This window comes from Loxodonta africana, chromosome 3 (genome assembly GCF_030014295.1).
Source record: "Loxodonta africana isolate mLoxAfr1 chromosome 3, mLoxAfr1.hap2, whole genome shotgun sequence".
NCBI classification, from domain to species: domain Eukaryota; kingdom Metazoa; phylum Chordata; class Mammalia; order Proboscidea; family Elephantidae; genus Loxodonta; species Loxodonta africana.
This window is the reverse complement of record NC_087344.1, coordinates 72,126,615-72,147,250: the sequence shown is the minus strand read 5'-3', so window position 1 is coordinate 72,147,250 and position 20,636 is coordinate 72,126,615. Positions and strand designations below refer to the sequence as shown.

The window sequence follows — 20,636 nt, the reverse complement described above, 5'->3', positions numbered from 1 at the left end:
AAAGTCAAGACCAAGTCTTTTCTAGAGTAAACTTTACAATAAAGATTCGATTGATCAGTTTTTCGGTCCAAAATAAATTTCAATAATTATATTCCGTCATTGCAAATTTTTGTTTGTGGCCATTATTACCAAGCTGTTTTCCCAGGTGAAATTTTACAGATTTAATTTGTCAGGGTGTCTTGGCTATTTTGTCATCCTTTACTCAATAATAAACTGGTATAGCTTAGCTTACAAATTTCATTTTGTGTCAAAACTTTCTGTCAAGCCTATTTTTTCTTGGAAACCCAGTCAAACTAGCCTCAGGATCAAAATGGTAGAGAAGATAGAAATAGTAAGATCAAAAACACCTTAGGGATAAAAAAACATCCTGTTTTGATGCCCAGCACACAGTAAATTCTAAATAAATGTTCTAACAGTGGACAATCTATCTCAATGAACTGGTAGAACCCCCATAATTCCTCCACATCAAATTTGGTAATCCTCCTATTTCCTAAAACAAAAAACCCATTGCTGTCAAGTCAATTCCAACTCATTGTGACCCCGTAGGACAGAGGAGAACTGCCCATAGAGTTTCCAAGGACCGCCTGGTAGATTCAAACTGCCAGCTTTTTGGTTAGCAGCTGTAGCTCTTAACCTCTGTGCCACCAGGGTTTCCTATTTCCTACTCCTCTTTAATTAATGGTAATATCTACCTTCCCAGTTACCCAGATTCAAAACCTAGCTCATCTCTTCATCCTGTTTGTTTTTTTTTTTAATTGTGCTTTAGGTGAATGTTTACAGTGCACATTAGTTTCTCATTCAAAAATTTATACACAAATTATTTTGTAACATTGGTTAAAATCTCTGTATTATGTCAGTACTCTCCCCCTTTCCCTTTCAACCCCAGGTTCCCTGTGTCCATTTGACCAGTTTTCCTGTCCCTCCCTGCCTTCTCAGTTTTACTTTTGGGCAGGTGTTGCCCATTTGGTCTTATATACTTGATTGAATTAAGAAGCATGTTCCTCACCTGTGTTACTATTCAATAGGCCTGTCTAACATTTGGCTGAAAGGTAGATTTTGGGAGTGACTTCAGTTCTGAGTTATCAGCGTGCTTGGGCCAGTCTGGGGGGTTCCTCCAGTCTGTTTCAGACTAGTAAGTGTGCTTTTTTTTTTTTTTGGTAAATTTGAGTTTTGTTCTACATTTTCCTCCTGCTCTGTCCAGGATCCACTATTGTAATCACTGTCAGAGCAGTCTGTGATGGTAGCCGGGCACCCTCTGGTTTTTCTGGGCTCAGGCTGGTAGATGCTGTGATTCACATGGTCCATTAGTCTTCTGGACTAATATTTTCCTTGTCTTTGGTTTTCTTCATTCTTCATTGCTCCAGACAGGACGGGACCAATAGATGTAACTTAGATGGCTGCTCACCAATTAGTTCTTGATTCCATCTCTTGGCAGTATTTCCTGCATCAGTCTTTTACTTCCTATTCCTAATTACAACTATCCTAAATAAGACCACACATCCTAGTACCTAGATTACTTTACATTTCTTATTTTTATGCCTTTAATTTTTTCTTCTCCAACTTAACTTACATACCACCATCAAATGAGTCCCCAAACCCTGCTTTCAGTCCTCAGGTACAAAAGATTGAGTTAATCATATTCCTCGGTTCATGATAAATTATCATCACTCATCTGTATAAGACCCTTCTTCTAACTGATTTACTTCCTTCCATCTCCATTTCCTATCCCCACATCCCTTTCCAACAAGTCATTCTTTCAATGTGCTGATGATGTGCATTCTTCTGTTTGGATATATTCTTACCTGTACTCTCTGCACTAGGTTTCAAAAATCTACCCACCTTGCTATAGTCCACTTTATTCATTGTTTGTGATTGGTGCACTAATCCACTCTTGGACAATGCAGTGTTAAAAAAAGTCACAAGTCCAATCAGTTTGTAACCACCAACAGCAATGCTGCAATAAATATCTCCTTAGATGTCCCCTTACAGACCTATATGAAAATTACTCTCTGGGTATGGTATATACCCAGGATCAGAACTCTTAGATCAAAGTTAATCTTATCGAATAAATGATGAAGAACTGCCAACGTGCTCTCCAGAACGGCTGAGCTAATCTATGCTCCTGGTGGTTCCCATTTCCCTATATCCTAGCCAAGATTTGGCATTATCCAGACTTCTAATTTTTGCTAGCCTAAGTGAACTCACCCAGAGCAGCCTTGGAAGACAGACTTGGTGATCTGATTCTGAAAGGTCACAGCCTTCAAAACCCAATGGAGCAATTCTACTCTGAAAACATGGGGTCATTATGATTTGGAACTGACTTGACAACAACTAACAACTACAAAAAAATGGGTATAAACTGAAAGCTTGTTTTAATTTAGATTCCTCTTATTACTCAGGAATTTGATTGTCCCCTCGCATGTCTCTTAGCCTTCTATGTTTTCATTTTGTGAATAGAAGTGTGAATAAAAATGGACATATTTTGTCCGTTTTTAAAAATTGGGGTCCTAGTCTTCTTCTTAAAGGAGTTTCTTTTATATTCTAGGTCTATTAATTCATTGACAGGTTTAGTTATTGCAAATATCTTCTCCCAAATATAACCCGTCTGTTCACAATGTCCATTTATCTGTTGAACTAAAATCCTTAGTTTTGTATCATCAAATTAACCATTTTTTCATCTTATAGTTTTAGGCTTTTGAGGTTTTATTGAAGAAATACTTTCCTAATACTAAGCCACAAAGACACGCTATGTTTTATTAACTCTAGTCTTATCTATAATATTTTGGTCATTAATCCATCTGAAATACTTCTTTATAATAGCATCATGTAAGGATCCAATTTTATTTTTCTCCACAAAGTGAGCCAATTTCCCACATAATCTACTACACAGTCTGTATATATTCAATCAATTTGTAATGCCATTTTTATCTTATTAAGTTCTCATATATACATGAATCTGGCTCTAAGTTCTCTTATTGTCCTACTGGTCTATTTTATCTGTCCTTGTGCCAGTACCATGTTTTCACTATTATTAAGGTGTTTTAAAATGTTGTAATGTGTGGCAGGGCAAGTTCCTTTATGTTTTCCAAGATGACTTGGACATTCATGGAAATTTTCATTTTAGAATCACTTCTAAACTTCCTCAACTAGAAAACTATCAATAATATAAGAAAAGTAAACATATCCAGTTCCCCATATACAGTATAATCAAGAACTCTCAAATGACATATACTTGGGAGACATGCCTCATACAGTAATAAGAGAAATTACTATGTTAATACTGACAAGGTACAACAATGAACTAAATGATAATTTAACATGGTAAGGGCAATGACCAAGCCTAAACACTTAAGATTTGGAAGCTTCGATGGCAGTAAGAACAAATCATAAGGTTTCAACTCACTGACTGATCCTGTAGAAAGGGGCTTTTATAGGTAACTACAAGTCCAAAATGAGCTAAGAGTGAGAAGTGGCTTCCCTAAAATTAAAGGATTGTGGTTATATTAGTATACATTTAAGTACCTAGAATACAGCAGATAACCATCTCATCATATATTAAACAGGTGATTCCACATTCTGGAGAACTCTGTTCAACTGGGAAAACTTTAAGAGACCCTTAAAATAAAATACCCAGAGGAAGGTAATCATGATAGAAACTCATGTGGTATGAGTAAAACAATCAAATTAAGGACTTTAGTCTGGAATATGAAGGATTCAAAGGAAAATTACAGCAGTTTCCATCTATTTTGATGGATTGGTAAAAAACTGACTTGAAAATTCAACTTGTATTGGTGGGCAGAACTAGGAAAAATAGTGGGGAAAATATAGGGAGGTAGACCCACCACTCATCTCTCAAGTTTGTCATACGGCGGTGGCTTGCATGTTGCTGTGATGCTGGACACTATGCCACTGATATTTCAAATACCAGCAGGGTCACTCACCCTTGGTAGACAAGTTTCAGTGTAGCATCCAGACTAAGACAGACTAGGAAGGACCTGGTGATCTACTTCTGAAAAAAACTGTCCAGTGAAAACACTATGGATAGTAACAGAACATTGTTTGATACAGTGCTGGAAGATGAGACCCACGGGTTAGAAGGCACTCAAAAGACAACGGGAGAAGAGTTGCCTCCTTAAAGCAGAGTCGACTTCAACGCTGTGGATGGTGTCAAGCTTTCGGGAACTTCATTTGCTGATGTGGCACAACTCAAAATGAGAAGAAACAGATGCAAACATCCATTAATAAATGGAACATGGAATGTACGAAGTATGACTCTAGGAAAATTCAAAGTCACCAAAAATGAAATGGAACACATGAACATCAATATCCTAGGCATTCGTGACCTGAAATAGACTGGTACTGGCCAGTCTGAATCAGACAATCATATGGTCTACTATGCCGGGAAAGACAAATTGAAGAGAAATGGTGACACAGTCATCATCAAAAGATCATTTCAAGATCTATCCTGAAGTACAATGCTGTCAGTGGTAGGATAATACCCATATGCCTACATGAAAGACCAGTTAATGGCAGTATAATTCAAATTTATGCACCAACCACTAATGCTAAAGGTGAACAAACTGAAGATTTTTACCAACTTCTGCACTCCAAAATTGATCGAACATGCAATCTAGATGCAACTATAATCACTGGTGACTGGATTACAGAAGTAGAAATGAAGGATCAGTAGTTGGAAAGCACAGCCTTGGTAAAAGAAACGATTCTGGTGACTGCATGATAGAATTTTGCAAGACCAACAACTTACTCATTACAAATAATCTTTTGAAACAACATAAATGGCAACTATACACTTGGACGTCACTGAATATAAGACACAGGAATCAAACTGACTACATCTGTGGAAAGAGATGATGGAGATGCTCAACATCATCAGTCAGAACAAAGCCGGGGGCAACTACAAAATAGACACTCAATTGCTCATATGCAAGTTCAAGTTGAAGGTGAAGAAAATTAAAACAAGTCCACTGGAGCCAAAGTACGATCTTGAGTATATCACACCTGAATTTAGAGAACAGCTCAAGGATAGATTTGACACACTGAACACTAATGACCAAAGACCAGACAAGTTGTGGAATGACATCAAAGGCATCATACATGAAGAAAGCAAAAAGGTCATTAAAAAGACAGGAAAGAAAGAAAACACCAAAATGATTGTCAGAAGAGACTCTGAAACTTGCTCTTAAACTTCACTAAAGTGAAAGGAAGAAAGGAAGAAATGATGACGTCAAAGAGCTGAACAGAAGATTTCAAAGGGCAGCTCAAGAAACAAAATATTATAATAAAATGTGCAAAGACCTGAAGATAGAAAACCAAAAGAGAAGAACATGCTCAGCATTTCTCAAGCTGAAAGAACTGAAGAAAAAATTCAAGCCTCAAGTTGCAATACTGAAGGGTTCTACGAGCAAAATACTGAACAATAAATGCAGGAAGCATCAAAAGATGGAAGGAATACACAGAGTCATTATACCAAAAGGAACTGGTTGACATTCAAACATTTCAGAGGTAGCATATAATCAAGAACCCATAACACTAAAGGAAAAAAATCCAAGCTGCACTGAAGGCACTGATGAAAAACAAGGCTCCAAGAACTGACAGGTTATCAACTGAGATGTTTCAACAAACAGATGCAACACTGAAGTGCTCACTCGTCTATGCCAACAAATTTGGAAGACAACTACTTAGCCAGCCAACTGGAAGAGATCTATATTTGTGCCATTCCAAAGAAAGGTGATCCAACAGAATGCAAAAATTATCTAAAACTTTGCTGAAGATCATTCAAAAATGGTTGCAACAATACACCAACAGGGAACTTCCAGAAATTCAAGCAGGATTCAGAAGAGGGTGTGGAACCAGGGATATCATTGCTGATGTCAGATGGATCTTGGCTGAAAGCAAAGAATACCAGAAAGATGTTTACCTGTGTTTTATTGACTATGCAAAGGTATTTGACTGTGTGGATCATAACAAATTATGGATAACACTGCCAAGAATGGGAACTCCAGAACACAATTGTGCTCATGCAGAACCTGTACATAGATCAAGAGGCAGTCATTCAAACAGAACAAAGGGACATTGCATCAATTAAAATCAGGAAAGGTGTGCATCAGGGCTGTATCCTTTCATCATACTTATTCACTCTGTATGCTGAGCAAACAACTGGAGAAGCTGGACTATATGAAGATGAATGTGGCATCAGGTATGGATTACATGTCCACATAAAGAAAACAAAAATCTTTACAACTGGACCAATAAGCAACATCATGATAAAGAGGAAAATACTAAGTTGTCAAGATTTTATTTTGGTTGGGTCCACAATCAATGCCCACGGAAGCAGCAGTCAAGAACTCAAACAATGTATTGCCCTGGGCAAATCTGCTGCAAAAGACCTCCTTAAAGTGTTAAAAAGCAAACATGTTACTTTAAGGACAAAGGAGCTCCTGGCCCAACCGTGGTATTTTCAATTGCCTCACATGCATGGGAAAGCTGGACAATGAATAAGGCAGACCGAAGAAGAACTGATACATTTGAATTATGGTGCTGGCCAACAATATACCATGGACTGCCAGAAGAATGAATAAATCTGTCTTGGAAGAAGTACAGCCAGAATGCTGTACTTGCTCAGAAGCAAGGATGGCAAGACTTTGTCTCACGTACTTTGTACATGTGATCAGGAGGGACCTGTCCCTGGAGAATGGTATCATGCCTGGTAAAGCAGAGGATCAGTAAAAAAGAGGAAGCCCCTCAATGAGATGGACTGACACAGTGGCTGCAACAATGGACTCAAACATAGCATTGTGAGGATGGTGCAGGACTGGGCAGTGTTTCGTTCTGTTGTACACAGGGTCACTAAGAGTAGGAACCAACTCGACAGCACCTAACAACAACAGATTCTAAAATAAAAATTTCCAACATTTTCTAGCCAGGAGGGTTGTTCAAAAGTGGTTATCTTTACCAAACAGGATATTCAAATGGCCAAGAAACATATGAAAAGACGTTCAACATCATTAGCCATTAGAGAGATGCATTAGAATGGCATGATCAAAAAATGGAAAATAACATGCGGGCAAGGTTGTAGAGAAACTGGAACCCTCCTCTTTTGCTGGTCGAAATGTAAAATGGTGTAGCCATTGTGGAAAACAGTTTGTTCGTTCCTCAAAATGTTGAACACAGAACTACCACATGACCCATCATTACCAAACGTTAGGTATATACTCAGAAGTGGTGAAGGTAGGAACGCAAACAGAAACCTGTACACCAATGTTCGCTGCAGCACTGTCCACAATAGCCAAAAGATGGAAACAACTGAAATGTCTGTCCATCAATAGATGAATGGATAAATGTATATACACACAATGGAATGCTACTCAGCCATAAAGAGAAATGAAGTCCTGATGCGTGCCACTACATGGTTGAACCTGAAAGTGTCAAGCTGAACAAAATAAGTCAGTTGCAAAAGGACAAATATTGCATGATTTCACATATGAAATAAGCAAATATATAGAAACCAAAGATTATTAGTGGTTATCAAGTGTGGGAGGGATGGCGGAAGGGGAAGTTTTTCCTTAGAAAGCACTGAGTTTATGTTAGTGGCAGCAGAATAATTTGGAAAAGGACAATGAGAATGGATGCAAAACTTGAAGAGTATAGTCAATGTCACTGAATTGTATATGCAGAAATTGTTGAGATGGCATATGTTTTGTTAGGTATATTTTTACTACAATAAAATAAAAATTTTAAAAGGCACTAAGCAAAATATTAAAAAATTTAAATTAAAAAAAGTGAATATATCTGGTAAAGTATCTGAACCCATTGCTAAACTATTCAAAGAGCAGCCATGTGAGCAACTGTCAGAGAGATAACAACTATAAGATTAAATTAAATAACTTAAACAGTAAAATTTAATTAAGAGAGCACCAAATAATGAACTACTGAAGATTTTATCATGGCATCAAATATAGAAACTCCTTTAAGAATAATTACATTGGATATATGATAATTTACTTCAGAGCCTTAAGAGAATGATGTTAGAATTCTACAGTACACTGGGCAATTTTAACACTCAACTACTTTTAAGTTCATAACTGTCAAAACCTATGCTTCAAAGGGAATCGGCTTTCATGAGGAGCATCACTTATTTTAATATGTCTTCACTTTAACCCCTCACTAATATGATACAACTAATTGATACAGAGTTTTAATGAAATTTTAGTACGCTAGTTAACAAAATGACAAATTGAGGAACTGTAAATTCTTATTTCTTATCTCGAAAGGTACTATGGCAAAGTGTAGCTTATTAGAACGATTACTAGGCAGGCAAGAAGCTGGAGGAAGAACTCTGCGAAGTAATGTATCTAGTTATCTATAGCAGCAAAGGTACTCACAGTATTATGAAGTAAGTCTGAATTGGGAAACTGACAACTTGAGAAACCTTTAAAACATGTGGTAACGTAAGTACCGGAGAAGAAATAAGTAGATAAAGAGTTTACAGTCCTATTCTGCCACTACGTTGTTATGAAAATTACTTGGCCTCTCTGACTTTAGTTTCTTTATAAAAATAGTATAATAGTCTCAGGGCTGTTACAGAGACCAAATGGGATATTAGTGAAGGTACTCTGGGGGGAAGGAGAAGCAAATAAGTATGATACTATTTTTTTAATAAAAATTTAAGCATAATTATCTCACAAATATACTTCAGGAATTACACTGAAGTCTTCAAAATGACACATTAACATTAAATATAGTAAATCAACACAAAGAATGAATTGGTAATTAACAGAAACTGTTAACTGAGTCTTCTCTATATTGTGGCTGTGGAACACTACCTATTTTATACCAATGGCGGGGGGGCGGTCCCCGGATCTTTTGTTCAAATGTAGAAATCTCAGGAGAATACTTAAGCGTATATTGTTAAGCCAGCTTCTTAGCTTACAGTAAAAAAGCTACAATAACCAAAATACACAAAATATTTTAATTTCTAAACAGTACAAAGGAAAATAATTTGGGAAAGAAAATCTGAGTTAATGGGGATAAAAGCTTCTAATCAATCTTCACTGGCTTCTGTTTACTAATAACCTTAGTTTGAGAAGAGAATTCTTGCAGAGTTTAACATGATGCATTTTTGTATAACTTGAGGTTAGAATTTAGAAATCCTTAAGAGTATCTGAGAGTTACTTCAAAAATTGAACCTGAATAAGGCTTATATAAAGGGCTACAGCCTACCTTCCCACTCTTACCTCAACCACTTCCTACATTCTGGTACCAAGTCTTTTGACTCCATCATGCTCTGGTGCACAGACTGTAAAGTAAAATTTAATAGTGATTTCAGTAAGCTCCACTTTACCACCTGACTCATACAGCAGAAAAATGGGAGGAGAGGGAAACTTTAATGTAAACAGAAGATGCAGAAGAAAGTTATTTTTCTGTTGTTACTATAAACTCATAGAGACCCATCTTTATCTGAGTTTTAGGTACTGCTTAATTCTCTGCTCCCAAAAGGTAGAATAGGAAATGTTATTCTAATCTATAGAAGGAGAAGACATGAAATAATCCTTTTCCCCGAAAGTATTTATTCACATTCATTTACTATTCACAGCTACAGTAAATTGGTCATTACAGTACAGACAGAATATACTTGCTAAAGTATAAGAAGATGCCAAACCACCCAGAGGTTTATAAAACACAACTAAAACAGCTGGCAGTCTCTCTGTATACTTCCAACCTCTAATTTATCTTTGTAACTCTGGTAAGTAGTGGAGAAGGTAGCCAGTGAATACTTTCACATGAAGATAAAAGTTTGAGAGATACAGAATAGTGAAGAATAAAGTTGTATTTTTTATCAAATTTTAATATTTTGTAACATAAAATATGTAGTACACCAGAACATTTTACTATAGACTAGTCTGCTAGTCTGCTATTATTTCACATATGAATTTGTTCTTTTTTTTTTTCCCACTCAGTAATAAATTTCCCATGGGCATGGAATTGTTTATAATCTTATATAGCCACAGCAGCTAATCCAGTGTAATAAACATTTCTAGTATTCACAAATAATTGATAGATTACTTTAGCTTGAGGGATGAATTTTAAATCAATCTGGCTTATACTAACAACTTTTCTATGGAACACTTCTCTCTCAGGCCACTAACAACATCTTAACAGTCAGGTGTAATGGTCTCTTTTTAGTCTTTACACTTCTGGTGTCTCTATAGCATTTGCTACTGTGATCAGTCCCTTGTTCCCTGAAAATCATGATCTTGCCTATCTTCTCTGAAACAACTTCTACTTTTCCTGGTTCTCCTACCTTTTCAATCTTTGTGTCATCACTGGCAAACCTGAAAAGCAGTATCCCTAGAGATCTGTTCTTAGTCCTCTTATCTTGACTCTATACTCTTTCCCTAGCACTATCACCTATATACTGAGAGGACTTAAATCTCAATCTCCATTTTGACTTATCTCCTGAGCTCTAGGCACTTATTTCCAGTTATCTACTGGACTTCTCCATTTTGATGTTCCCTATGCAACTCAACCTCCAAATGTCCAAAACCATCTGTATTTCTGTTAAAGTCTAAAGATACTGAAGTCTAACCCCTGGTACCTATGAATGTGACCATACTTGGAAATAGAGTCGTTGTAGGTACAATTAGTTAACATGAGGTCATACTAGAGTAGGGTAGGTCCTAATATGACTGGTGTCTTCATAAAAGGAAAAGAGACACAGAAACACAGACACAGAGGGAAGATGGCCATGTGAAGAAGGAAGGTGCCATTAGAGTTATGCTGCCACAAGCCAAGGAATACCTGGGGCTACCAGAAACTAAAAGAGACAAGAAAGGATCTTCCCCTAGAAACTTCAGAAAGAGCATGGACTTCCTGACACTCTGAATATGGATATCTAGCCTCCAGAACTGTGAGTCAATACATTTCTGTTGTTTAAAGTCACAGTTGTGGTAATTTATTACAGCAACCCTAGGAAACTAACATACCATCGCCATTGCACAAGCTAGGAACTATGAAGCCATTCTTACATCTTTGCTTTCCCCACAAACCTAAATTGTTAGTTTTTCTTCTAAATCTTACATCTATGTCCTTCCTTTGTCACCACTGTCATTGCTGTTAGTTAAGTCTTAGAACACATTACCTCTAATCTAGAAAAATAGGTATCAGAGGTATGTGACCCCATGGCTGCAGTATGAGAGAAAAAAACTAGAACTATTTATATTTAATTTTCATCAAACAATTAGAAATTAAGACTTACTAATAGTCATGAATATGGACTGACACCAATGCCTTCACTTAGTCCATGTCAGAGAGTCAGGTGTAACATATGAGATAATAATAGGAATTCTGTAACACATGAGGGTTAACAGTAGAGCCCTCATTTATTCATTCATTTTCACATGTTGCAACTTACTGCAGTTCAAGTGTGTGGCACAATTCAATCAGGTTTTAGGTACCATTAATCTAAAATTTTCAAATTATTTAAATATAGTTCTGAAACTGCTTATTTTAAAATACTGTCTCATCTTTAATCCTTTAGTTTATAATATATTAGAATAGTACGTATCTGTAAATTATAATTTTAAAAATATGTGTGTAGAGAATTAAATAGATTTATTTATCTATTATTGGGTCACATGATCAAACATTTTAACTAATGGGGATGCATTATCGAAAGTTTGAAGAGCAATGATCTAGACTACTGCAACAGTCTTCCAAATGTGCTAGAGGACACCAGTCTTTCTCTTCTCTAATTCATTCTCCATACTGCCATCAGTTGTTTTTAAATACACATATTCCTCATTTGCTCAAAAGCCACCTATGGTTCTCTATTGTTTTCTGAATGCATAAGCCTTAACTTGGCATTTAAGATCTTTCATAACAAAAACTCAAGGAAGCAATTAGTCCAAAGGACTAATGGACCACAGAAACCACAGGCTCCACTAGCCTCAGACCTGAACTAGATGGTGCCAGGCTACCACTACTGATCACGCTGACCACGATTACAATAGAAGGTCCTGGTTAGAGTGGGGAAAAAAAAGGTAGAACAAAATTCAAATTCATAAAAAAGATCAGACTTACTGGTCTGAGAGAGACTGGAGGAATCCCTGAGACTACGGCCCTAGACACCCTTTTAACTTGGAACTGAAGCCATTCCTGGAGATCACCTTTTAGCCAAATAACAGACAGGCCTATAAAATAAACAGTAACACCCATGAGGAAAGTGCTCCTTAGAACAATCATCTATATGAGACCAAAAGGGCAACATCTGCCCAAAAGCAAGGATGAGAAGACAGGAAGGGGCAGGAAAACCAGATGAATGGAAATGGGTAACTCAGGGTGATAATGGGGAGAGTGCTGATACATTGTGGGGACTGCAACCAATGTCACAGAAAAATCTGTGTATAGAACTATTGAACGGGAATCTAATTTGCTCTGTAAACCTTCACCTAAAGCTCAATTAAAAAATGTTATTTCATAACCTATTTTCTGGCTAACTTTTCAGACTCATCTTTAGCTATTCTATTCATCTTGGCCTATTTCTGTTACACAAACTTGTCAAACCTTTGCTCATATTCTCTCTGTATGGAATATTCTTTCCTCTTCTCCTCCTGTCCACTGGACAACTACTGAGCGCAGGAATCACTACTCTTTTATCACAGCAAGTAATGCACATCCCACAGGAACTGTCATTCCATATAGACTATGAAATCCTTCTTCAGAACCTAGCAATGCACAGTATCTGATGTCAAACAGGGGCACAATAAATTAAATAGCTAATGAAAACATGAGACAATCCAAAAGAGGTGGCTTGGTGTATGTATCACGAAGACACTCTTTAAGTGAAGTTTTTAAGTTACTGTACAATATAGAATTATAATTCTAGTCAGCTTCAAATACATCCCTTAAATTAAGATACTCCAGTACCAACAGCATTCTATCTTGGTAAATCATAGGATAAATTCCTACAGTTGGTTTATACTCATTTAAATCAACTCAAGAAAAAAATCAGAAACACCTAAAAGTCTGTCAATAGGGGACTTTTATACAAGGTACATCTGTACAATGGATTATTATACAGCCATTATTATATTTTAAACCTCCCTAGATAGAAAGGAGCCCTGGTGGCACAATAGTTTACGGGCTCGGGTGCTAACTGAAAGGCCGGCAGTTTGAACCCACCAGTTGCTCTGCGGGAGAAAGATGTGGCAGTCTGTTTCCACAAAGATTATAGCCTTGGGAACAACCCTGTAAGTCATTTCTACCCTGTCCTACAAGGTTGCTATGGGTCAGGATCAATTCAATGGCAACGGGTTTGTTATTCTGGGTAAATGAACAGATGTTTGGAGTAATACCAACTTAATAGCCCCTGATGTCTAAACATGTATTTATTTACATAAAAAAGTATTTTCAAATTTCATATATATTGCAGGAATGTTAGTCCAAAAAGAGACTAATTTCTACTAATTTATTTACATGTTACTATAAATATTTTGAAATATAAAATACATCACCTGTTAGCTTTTCTATCTTCCAGGTAAATAACAAAGAAAATAAAACTTATTTATTAGATGACATATTTTGTATGATATACTTTCCCCAAGAGAACTAAACACTATCTGAAACTACACCTGAAAGTCAAGATTTTCACCAGCAGTGTTTCCTGGGAAATGTTCCCTAATAATCTTAATCAGAAGTATAACCCAGAACTAAAACCATTCCTGAAGCTCACTTTTCAGACAAAGATTAGACTGGACTATAAAACATAAAATAATACTCATGAGGAGTGTGCTTCTTAGTTCAGGCAGGTACACGAGGACGAAATGGATGGCTCCTGTCTGGAGACAGGATGAGAAGGCAGGAAGGGACAGGAACTGGTTGAATGGACACAAGAAACATGGGATGGAAAGGGGGAGTGTGCTCTCACATTATAGGGATTGTAACTAATGTCACTAACAGTATGTAAATAAACTTTTGTATGAGAAATTAACTTGAGCTGTAAACTTTCACCTAAAGCACAATAAAAAAGTATACCCCCTAGAGATATGATAAAAAAAGTATAAGCAACAAAAGAAAAAATAAAATAGACATAGAAAAATTGAAAGCACTTAATTCACAAGAAAGTGAAAAGGCAGCCCACAGGAAGGGAGAAAATTTTTGTAAATCACATATTTGACAAGGGATTTCTATCTAGAATGTATAAAAAAGAACTCTTACAACTCAACAATAAAAAGACAAATAACCCAATTTAAAAATGGACAAAGGAGCATTCCTTCCATGCCCCCTTCAAACCTACACTTGAGCTTGCTGCCCACTGGCCTGGCAATGCCTTCACCATGGCTCTCAGCAATACTGATATGCAAAAGCAAATTAAGCACATGATGGCTTTCGTTGAACAAGAAGCCAATGAGAAGGCAAAAGAAATAGATACAAAGGCCAAAGAAGAATTCAACATTGAGAAAAGTCATCACATGCAAACTCAAAGACTGAAGATTATGGAACACTATCAGAAGAAAAAAAACAGATTGAACAGCAGGAGAAAATTCAGATGTCCAATTTGAATCAAGGCAGATTCAAATGCCTCAGACCAAGAGATAACCTTATCACACATCTACAAAATGAAGCACAACAGAGACTCAGGAAGGTAGTAATACAACCAGGTACCAAGTGCTGCTAGATGGGCTGGTTCCCCATCAGAATTTGTACCAGTTGCTGGAGCCCCGAATGATTGTTTGTTGCAGAAAACAAGATTTCCCTTTGGTAAGGCTATGGTGTAAAAAGCAACCCCTACATACAAAATCACCACCAAAAAAGATGTTAATGTCCAAACTGATCAGGAGGCCTGTCTGAGGACACAGCTGGTGGTGCTGAGATCCATAATTGTTGTCGTTGGGTACTGTCGAGTTGATTCCAACTTATAGCGACCCTATAGGACAGAGCAGAACTGCCCCACAGGGTTCCAAGGACCAGCTGGTGGATTCAAACTGCCAACCTTTTGGTTAAAAGCCTGAACTCTTAACTACTTTGCCACCAGGGCTCTGAGATCTACAATGGGGATCATGAAATAAAGGTTTCTAACACCCTAGAAAGCCAGCTGAATCTCACAGCCCAGCAGATGATGCCAAAAGTATAAGGAGCCTTGTTTAATGCTGACGCCAACAGAAAATTTTTGGACTAAGCGTTTTGGAGATGGAGTTCATTCCACTCTACTGATACAATATGGAAATTTCTGATATATGAAGAACCAAGATTATCTAGGTAACCTCCTCTTTGCTGCTCTAAAATGCCCTACTGTAGCTAATGCCTTTGGATGGTTACTGATAGGAATAAGTTTCACTTAAAATGATCAGCAACCAACCTCTAGTTCATCTGAAAGCAACACAACTTTCTTACGGTTCTGCAGCATGAAGAAGGTAAGGAGATAAGATGGTGGCTGTATGAACTTCACTGGGCCCCTATGCTCTTTCTAGCTCCAATTATCTATTCTAGAGGATGACATGTATGGTATTTTCTGGCTTCAAGTTTCTGCTCTTTAGGTTTAAAACACACGTAGGGCATGCATTCCTTCTAGCTGTAGTAGCTTCACTGTTACGTAGTTGGGCCTAGAAATTTTCCTCATCTGCAAATGTAAGTCTAAACCATGCTTTACTTATTAAAAGGTTTACAAGGAAAATAAAAATAAAATTGGGTAAAGGACATTCCAAGGAATCCACAAGAAAACTTCAGGGCTAATAGAATTTATCAAAGCTGCAGGATACAAGATCAACAAACAAAAATCAGTTGGGTTTCTTTACATCAGCAATGAGGAATCTGAAAGGGGAAACTGGGGAAACAATTTAATTTAGAATAGCATCTAAGAGAATAAAATACCTGTTGCCATCGAGTCGATTCCAATGCACAGCAACCCTACAGAGCAGAGTAGAACTGCCGCATACAGTTTTTCCAAGGCTACAAGTCCTTACGGAAGCACAATGCCACACTTTTCTCCCATGGAGCAGCTGGTGGGTTCATACTGCTGAACCTTTTGATTAGCTGCCGAGCGCTTTAACCACTGCACCACCAGGGCTCCTAGAGAATAAAATACCTAGGAATAAATCTAACCAGGTACATGAAGAACTTATTCAATGCAAACTGTAAAACACACTGAAAGTGATTAAAGAAGACTTAAATAAATGGAAAGTGTTCCATGTTCATGGACTGGAAGACTTAATATTGTTAAGATGTCAATACTACCCAAAGCGATCTATACTTTCAATACAATCCTGGTCAAAATTCCAACAGCCTTCTTTACAGAAATAGAAAAACCAATCCTCAACTTTATATGGAACGGCAAGAGGCCTTGAATAGCTAAAACAATGTTGAAAGACAAGAACAAAGTAGGAGGACTCACACTTTCTGATTTTAAAACACTCTACAGCCACAGTAACCAAAACAGCCTGGTGCTGGTATAATAACAGACAGGTAGACGGATGGAATAGAATTGAGAGTACAAAAATAAACCCATACATTTGTGGTCAACTGATTTTTGATGAAGGTGCTAAGTTTATTCGATGGGGAAGGAGAGTCTTCAATAAATGGTGTTGGGAAAATTAGATTTCCGCATGCAGAAAAATAAAACAGTATCCATACCTCACACCATATACAAAAACAAATTCAAAATGGAGTAAGGACCTAAATGTGCAAACAAAAACCATAAAATTCTTGCAAGGAAAAACAGGGGCAACGTTGTCAGGCCTATCTTTTAACAATGGATTATCTAATAACAAAAGCACAACAAACAGCAAAAGACAAAATAAATAAACGGGACCTCATAAAAATTAAAAACTTTTGTTCATCAAAAGCCTTTACCAAAAAAGTGAAAAGACAAGCTAGCAATTGAGAGAATATCTTCAAAAATCATACATATGACAAGAATCAAATAACCAAAATATACATAAAACTTGGACAACTTAACAAAAAGACAACCCAAACATAAAATGGGCAAACGACATGTAAAAGACATTTCACCAAAGAGGACATTCAAATGGTCACCAAACATGAAAAGATGCTCGCATCAATAGCCATTCCACAGATAGAAATCAAAACCACAATGAGATACCATTTCACACCTGCCAGGATGGCTAAAATAAAAACAAAACAAATATTGGTGAGAATGTGGAGAAATTAGAAACCTTACCTATTGCTGATGGGAATGAAAAATGGTATAGCTGTTCTGGAAACCAGTGTGGCCATTCCTCAAAAAACTAAAAATACAACAACCATATAATCCAGCAATTCCACACCAACATATATACCCAAAAGACTTGAAAGCAGAGACTCAGAGACTTGTACACCAGTGTTCACAGGAGTACTATTGACAATAGCCAGAAGGTGGAAACAACCTAAATGCCCATCAACAAAATGTGGTACGTACATACCAGCAGGGTTTTATATAGTTGCAATCACACCTCATATACAATTTTTCCCCATGTACCTATTAGGCCATTTAATGGTTTTGAATTACTACATAACAGTCTACTCAAGGCTTATCTCCGTATATATTTAGTAGTGAGATAAGCTAGAATAAAATCTCAAATTATAGAATGAATAACCTAGATCATGGTATTTCTAAAACTACTCGATTTTTGGTCATTGAGACTATTCATTTGTAAAACACCAGTAACATCTGAAATCTGCATAATAAGCATGCTCTTCTACCAAATGCTAATTTTTAATCAAAATCATGAAATAAGGAATGAAATGAAAGATAGAACCCTCTCCCTAAAAGGGGGGAGGAAAGGACAAAAAAAAAAAAGGGCAAGAGATAGAATGTCTAAAGAATAAATTTGGGGAGAAATTGACTCACAAAATGGTCCACAAGCATTTCCTGGGTATTTTGTCTAAGAAAATGCCTCTGACTAAACTTATTTGGCTATAATACATCATTCTACTATTCTGATCAATACCATAGGGCCAAATATTTCAGGGGACATCTAAGTCTATTGGCAAAATAAATTCTATTAAGAAAACATTCTGCATCCCACTTTGAAATGTGGCATCTGGGGTCTTAAATGCTAACAAGCGGCCATCTAAGATGCATCAATTGGTCTCAACCCACCTGGAGCAAAGGAGAATGAAGAACACCAAGGTCACATGATAACTATGAGCCCAAGACACAGAAAGGGCCACATGAACCAGAGACTTACATCTACCTGAGACCAGAAGAACTAGATGGCGCCCAGCCACAACCGATGACTGCCCTGACAGGGAGCACAACAGAGAACCCCTGAGGGAGCAGGAGAATAGTGGGATGCAGACCCCAAATTCTCATAAAAAGACCAGACTTAATGGTCTGACTGAGACTAAAGGAATCCCAGCGGTCATGGTCCCCAAACTTTCTGTTGGCCCAGGACAGGAACCATTCCCAAAGACAACTCATCAGACATGGAAGGGACTGGACAATGGGTTGGAGAGAGATGCTGATGAAGAGTGAGCTAATTACATCGGGTGGACACTTGAGACTGCGTTGGCATCTCTTGTCTGGAGGGGAGATAGGAGGGTAGAGAGGGTTAGAAACTGGCAAAATTGTCACGAAAGGAGAGACTGGAAGGGCTGACTCATTAGGCAGAGAGTAAGTGGGAGTATGGAGTAAGGTGTATATAAGCTTCTATGTGACAGACTGACTTGATTTGTAAACGTTCACGTAAAGCTCAATAAAAATTATTAAAAAAAAAGAATGTGTTCTTCTCAGTTTATACTATTTCTCAAGAACTTATAATAGTGGTCTTATACAATATTTGTCCTTTTGCAGCTGACTAATTTCACCCAGCATAATGCCTTCCAGGTTCCTCCATGTTATGAAATGTTTCACAGATTTGTCACTGTCCTTTATCGATTCGTAGTATTCCATTGTGTGAATGTACCATAATTTATTTATCCATTCATCCGTTGATGGGCACCTTGGTTGCTATTGTAAACAGTGCTGCAGTAAACATGGGTGTGCATGTATCTGTTCTTGTAAAGGCTCTTATTTCTCTAGGGTGTATTCCAAGGAGTGGGATTTCTGGGTCGTATGGTAGTTCTATTTCTAACTTTTTTAAGAAAACGCCAAATAGATTTCCAGAGTGGTTGTACCATTTTACATTCCCACCAGCAGTGTATAAGAGTTCCAGTCTCTCCGCAGCCCCTCCAACATTTATTATTTTGTGTTTTTTGGATTAATGCCAGCCTTGTTGGAGTGAAATGGAATCTCATACTAGTTTTAATTTGCAGTTCTCTAATGGCTAATGATCTAGAACATTTTCTCATGTGTCTGTTAGCTGCCTGAATATCTTCTTTAGTGAAGTGCGTGTTCATATCCTTTGCCCATTTTTTGATTGGGATGTTTGTCTTTTTGTGGTTGAGTTTTGACAGAATCATAGATTTTAGAGATCAGGCGCTGGTCAGAGATGTCATAGCTGAAAATTTTCTCCCAATCTGTAGGTGGTCTTTTTACTCTTTTGGTGAAGTCTTTAGATGGGCATAGGTGTTTGATTTTTAGGAGCTCCCAGTTATCTGGTTTCTCTTTGTCATTTTTAGTAATGTTTTGTATTCTGTTTATGCCTTGTATTAGGGCTCCTAACATTGTCCCTATTTTTTCTTCCATGATCTTTATCATTTTAGTCTTTATGTTTAGGTCTTTGATCCACTTGGAGTTAGTTTTTGTGCATGGTGTGAGGTATGGGTCCTGTTTCATTTTTTTGCAAATGGATATCCAGTTATGCCAGCACCATTTGTTAAAAAGACTATCTTTTCCCCAATTAACTGACACTGGGCCTTTGTCAAATATCAGCTGCTCATATGTGGATGGATTTATATCTGGGTTCTCAATTCTGTTCCATTGGTTTATGTGCCTGTTGTTGTACCAATACCAGGCTGTTTTGACTACTGTGGCAGTATAATATGTTCTAAAATCAGGTAGAGTGAGGCCTCCCACTTTCTTCTTCTTTTTCAGTAATGCTTTAATTATCCGGGGCTTCTTTCCCTTCCATATGAAGTTGGTGATTTGTTTCTCCATCACTTTAAAAAATGTCATTGGAATTTGGATGGGAAGTGCATTGTATGTATAGATGGCTTTTGGTAGAAGGGACACTTTTACTATGTTAAGTCTTCCTATCCATGAGCAAGGTATGTTTTTCCACTTATGTAGGTCCCTTTTAGTTTCTTGCATTAGTACTTTGTAGTTTTCTTTGTATAGGTCTTTTACATCTTTGGTAAGATTTATTCCTAAGTATTTTATCTTCTTGGGGGCTACTGTGAATGGTATTGATTTGGTGATTTCCTCTTCGATGTTCTTTTTGTTGATGTAGAGGAATCCAACTGATTTTTGTATGTTTATCTTGTAACCTGAGACTCTGCCGAACTCTTCTATTAGTTTCAGTAGTTTTGTGGAGGATTCCTTAGTGTTTTCTGTGTATAAGATCATGTCATCTGCAAATAGAGATAATTTTACTTCTTCCTTGCCAATCTGGATGCCCTTTATTTCTTTGTCTAGCCTAATTGCTCTGGCTAGGACCTCTAGCACAATGTTGAATAAGAGCGGTGATAAAGGGCATCCTTGTCTGGTTCCCATTCTCAAGGGAAATGCTTTCAGGCTCTCT

General features: G+C 37.2%; 1 protein-coding gene and 1 pseudogene across 3 annotated transcripts in view; one reads left to right on the top strand and one right to left on the bottom strand.

The window, feature by feature from the left end:
• The window catches only part of AGO3 (argonaute RISC catalytic component 3), a 180,819-nt gene that overhangs the window by 121,842 nt on the left and 38,341 nt on the right, over positions 1-20,636 (bottom strand). The window contains exon 2 of one of the 3 annotated variants that reach the window (XM_023554526.2): positions 9,255-9,316. The exons of the other annotated variants lie outside the window; for them this stretch is intronic. Within the exon in view, the coding sequence (XP_023410294.1) occupies positions 9,255-9,301 (47 nt within the window). The 5' untranslated portion in view covers positions 9,302-9,316. The remainder of the gene's footprint in view (positions 1-9,254; positions 9,317-20,636) is intronic. 3 annotated transcript variants of the gene reach the window in all.
• LOC100676630 (V-type proton ATPase subunit E 1-like) lies at positions 14,304-15,467 on the top strand (annotated as a pseudogene).